The sequence below is a fragment of the Diorhabda sublineata genome, chromosome 1 (assembly GCF_026230105.1).
Source record: "Diorhabda sublineata isolate icDioSubl1.1 chromosome 1, icDioSubl1.1, whole genome shotgun sequence".
In the NCBI taxonomy this organism is placed as follows: Eukaryota; Metazoa; Arthropoda; class Insecta; order Coleoptera; family Chrysomelidae; genus Diorhabda; species Diorhabda sublineata.
In genome coordinates, this window is record NC_079474.1 from 6,929,891 (window position 1) to 6,938,809 (window position 8,919).

Consider the following 8,919-nt stretch of genomic DNA (forward strand, 5'->3'; position numbering starts at 1 on the left):
ACATTAAGAACGAGACAGGAGCTTGCAGCCATCTCTAAAGATGAGCTCACACAATGTTTCGAACAGTGGAAGCACCGCTGGGACAAATTTATTACTTATAATGGAGAATATTTTGAAAGGTTACTTTTGGGTACCTCCTCGTATATATCTAAATACAAGGATGACCGTATATAATTTGGGGTACAAGAAAAATATCAAGTAGTATTTATGTCATCACCACAAACATTAATGCACTTTGGTAACCGTAGCCTACGTAACTTAAAAGCTTAGAGTACTGAAAATTTGATGAATTGCTGTATTAACCTTATCATCCGTTGTGAAACGTGGATCACGTGCTTATTTCTCTACAAAGTGGATATTCAATGACTTTTACATTACCTAGACGTGACATTTTAATGTATGCTGTATATTATTGTGATTCAACATTAACCTGCAAATACTAATTGACTGAAGAGTACTGGGGAAGATTCTTTATGTACCAGTTTGCTGGAACTATTCTTCGCCATTGCTGAAGCCTACTGGTGGTCCTTGTAACGCACTATTTCTGAGAGTGTTATCGGTGAAGCTGCATTTTTATTGTGTGTTCTACGATCATCCGTATATATACTTATGGAAGAGTTGCTGATAAAGAGCACAAACTTTTCATCAGTACAACTCGTTTTGAAAAGCTGAGAAGACGTTAGAGAAGATCCTCAACTTCAAAATCATGCTAAAGGACGAAGTGTGAGGTTCTTTGTAAGATCCGACCGTTCTTTTGAAAAAAAAAAGATGCTAAATGAACGATTGACTTGAAACACTCCGTAACACCGTAAATCAAATTTTGACAGAAGATCAAAAAAACAAATTAGCCGAATCTTATGATCGCTGGTGATGAATCTTAGATAATTAAAATTAGCATATTCCGTAATTTTATGAGGAAATAATTTCAGAAGACCATGATGATTTATTATGTTCAACAGTTCAACTGTTCTTCAAAAGCTGGGGAATGAGTACAAGTGATAACTATATATTAATTGACTTAAAAAGAATATTAGATCATAAATTAAGCGTATGCAAAGATTTTGAAAATACCGTGATACTTTCTCAAGAGCTTTTTGACTTAAATAATTCTGTATAAATCTCTGTACAAAAGAACGTGATATTACTGGATGTTTCAATGGCAATTTTTTTAATCTATACAAGAAATTTCAAACTATTCATTATTCACGATACTTCTCATAAATTTTCAAATTCCACTTATCTGTATAGGTGATATTACTATTGCTAGAAACATTCAATAATCTCAATATGCTTCCACTAACTTCAATAATACTCTGTTCATTTCTACAAGTTTTTTTTTGTTTTTGTATCTAGAGGACCATTCATAACAGCCCTAGGAAAAATTTGGTGTCCCAATCACTTTATATGTGCTACTCCATCTTGTAGAAGACCTCTTCAGGACATCGGATTCGTAGAGGAACGTGGTCAATTATACTGCGAATATTGTTTCGAACAATATCTTGCTCCACCATGTGCTAAATGTGCTGGTAAAATTAAAGGAGTGAGTATTTGACGACATTTGAGTAAAATGGTTTTCACTAATATACTAATTTATTTATATGAAAAATTCTATATACTAGTAGTAGTAGTTATTCAATTGATAGTATCTATTATCAAACATCTTAAGTTTTACCAACTCACTGTTATGGTTCGCCATAAGTCTGCAGGACTTTTAGAATTATCAAGGGGCTCTGTACTTCTATAGGATGCTGTTGGTCCAAAGGGAAGACTCCATTCGTTTGATAGTTGACAATTATGGTGAGCTAAGCAGATTTTGTTATTTTGAAAAAAATGAATGAAGAGGAATTTTGTGTATTAATAAAGCATTGTTTTTTAGTAAAAAATACTACTGAAGCGAAGATTTGTCTTGTTAATTCGACTTCATTTGAGAAAATTCAACCATTCAGAAGTGCTTTTCTAAATTTAAACGAGGCGAAAGAATCTCCTAGAACAATGCACCCAGTAAATGTCCAAATGAAGCTTTCACGGAAGAGAAGTCCACAAAATGATTTAAAATAACTGAAAAGTGTAGTTTATTCAGACAGCTCAATCCCTAAAGATATCAAAGAAATGTCTTGGACATATCGTAAATGGATATTTGCGTATGCGAAAGCTTTATTCAAAGTGGGTGCTGCGCGAGATCACAATGGACGAAAAACAATAACTAATTGATTATTCTGAGCAGTGTTTTAAGCTGTTCAATTGCAATAAACCTGAATTTTTCCATCTACGAGTGACAATGGACGAGACATAGCTCTATCACTTCACACTGGAAAGCAATCGATACTCAGTCGAGTTGATTGCACTTCTTGTATCGATTCCAAAGCGTAAAAAGGCGCAAAATTCGGCTGTCAATGCTAAGGCATCAGTATTTTGGAATGTCTATGTATCCCAAAATATTCATAGATTATCTTAATAAGGGTGAAACCATACACAGCAACTATTACGTAGCGTTATTAGAACGTTTAGAAGATTAATTCGGAGGTAGACCTCTTCATATGAAGAGAAAGAAACTGCTGTTTTTTCAAGACAATACATTGTGTCACAAATTAATGAAAATTATGCCAAATTTCGCATCCACCGTCTGTTCCAGAGAATGTACGCTGGATAGAAGTTCTGCGCCAACGAAGGAGTAATTTAGTAATAGAAATTAGAGACTATTTCAAGACTTAAGACACATAGACATAAAAATGGTATCGAAAAATAGTGCGACCGCTATTTTCGTTGAATGGCCCTCGAAGATATTGATTAATAAAATCAAAATCAACTAAAAAAGAAAATATTGTTTCTATGCTGGCCTTCGAACTTTTCAGGCTACTTGTATGTATACAACATTTTTTTGATTGAGAATTGAGAAAGAACATTATCGTTCACATAAAATTTACTTTTAGCATATTTTAGCAAAATTAGCAATAAATATCAAGCATCGTATCTATGGACTTTTCACTTCATGCTAGAAGAGGCACTCTTAAACATCAGTGTGAGTGAACCTAGCACTAAATATAGAGTTTTGTTTCTGTCACAGGCTTTTTACTTCATGGTGAAAAGCACAATCAACATAAATGATGGAAACAGTATGGAGAATTACTAACCTTTCTGAAAATCAATAAAAGTAACATGAACATAGAAATGCAAAAAATTTTACATTTCATAAACGCAGCTTTTGATGATAAATATCTGTCAACAAACGTAGTAGTTGGAAGAAAGTGAAACGATGTTAATACGAGTAGATGAATAATAAGGATTTTGTAGTTTCTCATTTTGGAAAAAGCTGGCTATTTGTCAATAGCGTTTGACCCTGCAGACAGAACATCAGTTTTTTTCGTTACTAGGAACATTCGGTTATGGGATTTTAGATTCTTTCTTCACTCAATATTTCAAAGCATTTATTGACTACATCTAACTTTTTTCTTAATTCACTAGTCAAACAAATATTCATTCTTAAGACAGAATATGGAACATAATTTCTGACTATCAGTCACACAAAACACAAGAATTATGAAATTATAAATATTACAAAGAAAAAACTATTAAAAGGATATCTTAAAACAAATCCTAAATCCAGTTATCACAAAGAAGTAATCAAAACGAATAGGTACCATAAGCAATTAGTTTCAGTCAAATAACAAGAAAACCTGCTTAGAGTACGATGAAAGGCAGGAAACATCAGGCAAGATCTAGAACCAAACCTGTAAACTATATCCGTCTGACAGATGGATGTCCCATTTGAACGGTTAAATGCCCTTAATACTATCGAAAATTTGTTTTTAAAACAAATAAATATGATATGAGTTGATATCATGCAAACTATGTTTGTTTCAAGCTTGTTTCTATTCGAAAAGTACTTACAGAATAGATTTCAAATCCATTTTTCTATCCAAACATCTAAAAGAACGAGCGACACTTTGAAGAGACACTCTAATTTTTGTATAAACTGCTCTGTTCCTCTCAATATATAACACATCTATTTTAAATATTTATAAACAAATATAACTCAGTTGAAATTATTTTATATGCAATTGAATAATTAATGGAACTATTTGTTTTTTTTCTCAGGATTGTTTGAAAGCTATCGGAAAGAACTTCCATCCGGAGTGCTTCAATTGTACATATTGTGGTAAACTCTTTGGAAACTCTCCATTTTTCTTGGAAGACGGCAGTCCATATTGCGAAGCTGGTAAGAAACTGAATAATAACTTTACGAATAGCTGTGATATTTTCGAAAAACTGGGAGAAAAGTTACGAGCGTAGCTAGTGCCTTTATACGCAAAAGTGCGCAAAGTACTTCACGCACGAGTATCATAAAAAATTCTACGTATGACCACATTAAAAAATATTTTCATGAAATATACTTATAACAATGTTTAGATTTAAATTTGTGGTAGCTTTCAAGATAGAATTATGGGACCATAACATTGACGATTTCCTTTGCCATTGGCTTGACTTTTTCGAGAAATATAAAATAAGAACATTTTCCGCTTAATTTTTTTGTGTTACATCAATCCAAAAAATCGCCTTATGTGTATTTTTCTTGACTTTTTCGGCAGCAGGTATTGAGTTACATTGCCCGCAATTTCCGCAATTTTAGGAGAAATGCATCCAGATGTTTATTCAGTTTAACAATCAGTGTTTTATCAATTAAAATTTTAAATGACGATGACGTTTCACATTTCTTAATTACAGTACAAAATTATTACAATTACAGAAACCTTCACAGCACACACAACACAAAATTATCTGAGGTAACTTAATAAATATGAAATAAAAAAAGATTTTTATAACGATCATTATTGATTAGTGGGTATTTTCAAAAAATAATTACAATTTATGATAATTTTCTTCAGAATTTCTTTTTATAGCGAACGGTTTCTTTGACATGTACAACGATTCAAGAATCTACATATCTCATAAACCATAGATTTAATCGAGTTAAAAGAACGTACCTTTTTATTGAAAAATCTATTGGAAAATTCATTTCTGCTACCTAGATTGCCCCTGTAAAAGTTACGGATTTTCAACCATTGGGCCTGAGCCGTCCCTGGCATTCAGATAGTTGTCTAGAATTATTTATTCTGTCAAACCTACTGTATTGATATAAGTAATCATCTATTGAAAATTCATAATGATAGAAAAAATATTCTCAATTATAAGTTCTGATTTCACAACTTTGAACCTATAACTCAGAGATGAGGAGTCATATGAGAATTTTTTCGCTAAATTTGAGAATTTCAATATATCTAGGCAGGACCGGCTCTACGGCAGAGATACGTTGGTAATAGTATGAATGGCGCGGACGTACAAAGGGAATGAAAAAGCGCCATAAAGTGGACAATTCGCAAAAAAGGCACTACACAACAATAGAGGTATTGCAATGACTAGTACAATCAGTAGAATGTACTGCAAACTACCGCAAATCAAAATCTAAAGGGAATAAACGGACTTTGGGGCGGAAGAGCAAACTGTTTTCAAGGCCGGAAGATCCACAGTTGACCACCTATTCTGTGTTAAATAATTGAATAAAATTCAATGTGACGATAAATCCATTTATTATATTTGGGCTTGCAGAAGGCATAAGACAGTGTATCACTAATCTAATCAAACTGTGGATAACGTTAGAACAAACAAACATCATCACAAACAGATTCAAAGAACATACAAAAATAGTATTTAACAAAAGTTAAAGCAAATTGGGATTTATCTGATGGATGTACTGCCACGAAAGGTTTATAATAAGGGAGCTGGTACTCGCCAACGCTATTCTTCAAGATCTACTATACATGCTTTGCTTTCGCAGACAACCAGACAGTAATAGCACAGGAACACGACATGTAATACATGAATCAAACAAGAGGGTACAGGAAATAGAATCATGGAGTGAATATAAAAAAAATATATGTGCAACGGAGCAACATTGCAAGATATCGACTTGAAGGTCTGCGCCAGGCGTTAATACATTTTTCCTTGTCTTAATTTAATTATATTCGTATAGGTTATAACTTGACCATATAATTGATATTATTTCATAAATATTTGGATACCTGCTGCTGCTTTTTTCTCTATTTTGCAATGATGAATTGTGTGGACTTAGCTATCCACTTGATAATATCAACTTTTTTTAGATTGGAATGAACTTTTCACAACTAAATGCTACGCTTGTGCATTCCCGATTGAAGCAGGTGATCGTTGGGTAGAGGCTCTCAACAACAATTACCATAGCCAGTGCTTCAACTGCACGGTAAGTGATTTCAATATTTTCTTATTATAATCACGATCTATCTATACCGAAGGAATATTAAATGTTTGAAGAAAAACGTAACAAGCCAACAGGCATGCTACAAGTTATTGGTGGTCTTCAATATCTTATGATCGCTTCAAGCATCAAGATGTAATTCTCACCACATAACACACATATTATCATCAACCATGTCCAATCATTGGAGTAATTCTCAGTTTTTTACTCTCTAATTATATGAATGATTCAAATAACAAAATTTTTATTTTAATCTCAGTAATTGAGTAAGTTTGTAAGCTAAATATAACCTGTGATGAATCTTTGAAATTTAGTCATTTCTTTTAAACTGAAATTTCACTCAAACAAGATCAGGTGTTCGGAGCCTCAGTATCAGTAGAAAATCGTATAGAAGAAGGTTCGAATTTTTGTATAACTTTTTTCTATGGCTCTTGCAGACTTTCTTATTTTCATCTCGGGTATAATTGAATTGGAGATATAGAATTCTTTGCGATCTAAAAAAGTGAGTATCCTCCAGTTAATAATATAAGATTCAATAGAATTGCCCTCACCTTAGGTTTATACCTGACCCTAACAGTTTATTTCGAACCATGAAACAGGGTGTATCATGAAGTTCGATTGTGTCTTTCACAACGTCTACCACAACACGAAGACAATAATGTACCAAACTGCAAAATCTCTTTCAAGAAAACTCAATTTGCCCCAATCTTTATGGAAAGTATGCAGAACTTTCTTAAATGGTGAAAAATACTACAAATATCTAAGCACATCTCCATACGGAAAATACTAAGTTCCTGCAGTGTTCCATAATATTGAGTTGTTTTTGATTGTACTTCTCCATAATTACAGTTTAAAGTGCAGTCCAGGTTTTCAAAATCTGTTGATACCTTGTCTTTTAGTAGAATGTTGTCAGTACCTTCTAATCAACCAGTATATTTCATTTTTAGACTTCATGTGTTGTGTCTTATTCTCTTATATTCCTCGAATGTCATACGCTAGTGGTTTAATGATTTGTTTTTGATATGAGTCCTCACAGCTTTTGTTTCAATTACTCATCAAACCTGAATATGTTTCTGATAGATAGCACTAGGTATTTCATTAGGTGTTTTCGCTAAGATAATTGAATATGTAATTATTGCAACAGAAAATTTAGTTTTTCGTCGTTAAAAATATTGCCGAGTGTTCTGATAATCTGGTTCTCCATAAACTTGAGAATTCACGTATGTTCCTTAAAGTAGATGGTAGGTAGCGATTTGAAGTCATTAATAAACTAAACTGAATTCCCACAAATTTTGTTTGATACTGAAAAGTTTCGATAATGAAAATTATAGGAAATTTTGCCTCGGAATTTTCTTCAAAATTAACGATTAGGATGGCAACATCTCCTTAGGATATAATTTTGTACCTGCCGCAATTGATCATACATCTAACAAGAGTTTACCATAGTGAAAGAAATGTTTCCAAATTGTTCTATCGTGGATTTCAAGCTAAGATCTATCTCGAGCCGATTTTTTTCTTAGGATTCGTTATTTCGTATTTGACTCTACCCGAATAAACCAGGAAAATCTCTTATCAGATGCTATGTTTCTAAGAGATTCCGAAAATCTAGGGGCCAAATTATACGAATGTTAGTACAGAAACGGCGGCCACTTGGTTGATATTACTTCCAAAAAATAATTCTCAGTTTCATATTCTTTATTTTGAGCGAACATTTGTTTAAATAATATGTGTTTATGGCTCACCCTGAATATATGAAGCCGTTTTTCAAATGATTCCTAACCGTGTATTGGTTAATAACCATTGCGTCAGCGATGTCTTATTAGCTTAATTGATCAAATGCAAAATTTCATCATACTTGTTGGTAAGTGGCCGTCCGAAGTTTATTCTTTTGGAAAGTTTATTTATTTCTAAACATTCATAACTTTAAACAGTAACTCTGATAAACAGAGCTTCGATTCACAAATTCCACATAGGAAACGTGCATCAAGTTCGGCTCAACTAGAATAGTGGCTATCGTTGTAGTGCCATCAACATCATGAAAATTTTTCCATTCCACCCTATTATTTTCTTAGTGGCGTTTTCAAAATTATATATTTTTTCCAGATGTGTAAGAAGAATCTCGAAGGACAGAGCTTCTTTGCCAAAGGAGGACGCCCATTCTGCAAAAACCATGCCCGTTAAGACGCTGAAATATCTTGATATGATTATTGTTACCATATTTTGCTTTGTATTTCTTTAATGTATTAATTATCGCGAGCTTTGTGTTAAAAAATCTATTTTTCTTACTGTTTAATTTTAATATAACACTAGCTTGTAGCCGTCATCTGATACAGTTTGTCTTCTTGTTCTGAATTATACTTAAATACTATATTTAAGACATTCTGTATATTATTTATTTTTCTCTTCTACTTATAGGTGTACAAAAGATTCACAACCAAAAATATTTATTTTATTTAGAATTTACTGTAAATTTGTTCTTAGACTAGAGATTTTTTGAGAAATTTTGACAAAAAAATTGAAGGGTTTTTTTGTAAGTGTTTTGAATATTTTTTGTGATTTGTGCCATTGATTTCACGTAATGGACTGTTTGTCTAGCACCCTATATAAATAAATATATATTAAGCTAGTTA

The 8,919-nt window shown here is 32.6% G+C and overlaps 1 protein-coding gene across 16 annotated transcripts in view; it reads left to right on the forward strand.

Moving 5' to 3' along the window:
• The window catches only part of LOC130446240 (PDZ and LIM domain protein Zasp), a 96,408-nt gene extending 87,493 nt beyond the window's left edge, over positions 1–8,915 (forward strand). For all 16 annotated transcript variants that reach the window (XM_056782444.1, XM_056782479.1, XM_056782363.1 and 13 more), the window contains 4 exons: positions 1,354–1,540; positions 4,096–4,216; positions 6,159–6,274; positions 8,393–8,915. In XM_056782444.1, coding sequence (XP_056638422.1) covers positions 1,354–1,540; positions 4,096–4,216; positions 6,159–6,274; positions 8,393–8,470 — 502 coding nt within the window. In that variant the 3' untranslated portion in view covers positions 8,471–8,915. The remainder of the gene's footprint in view (positions 1–1,353; positions 1,541–4,095; positions 4,217–6,158; positions 6,275–8,392) is intronic.
• The last annotated feature ends 4 nt before the right edge of the window (positions 8,916–8,919 follow it).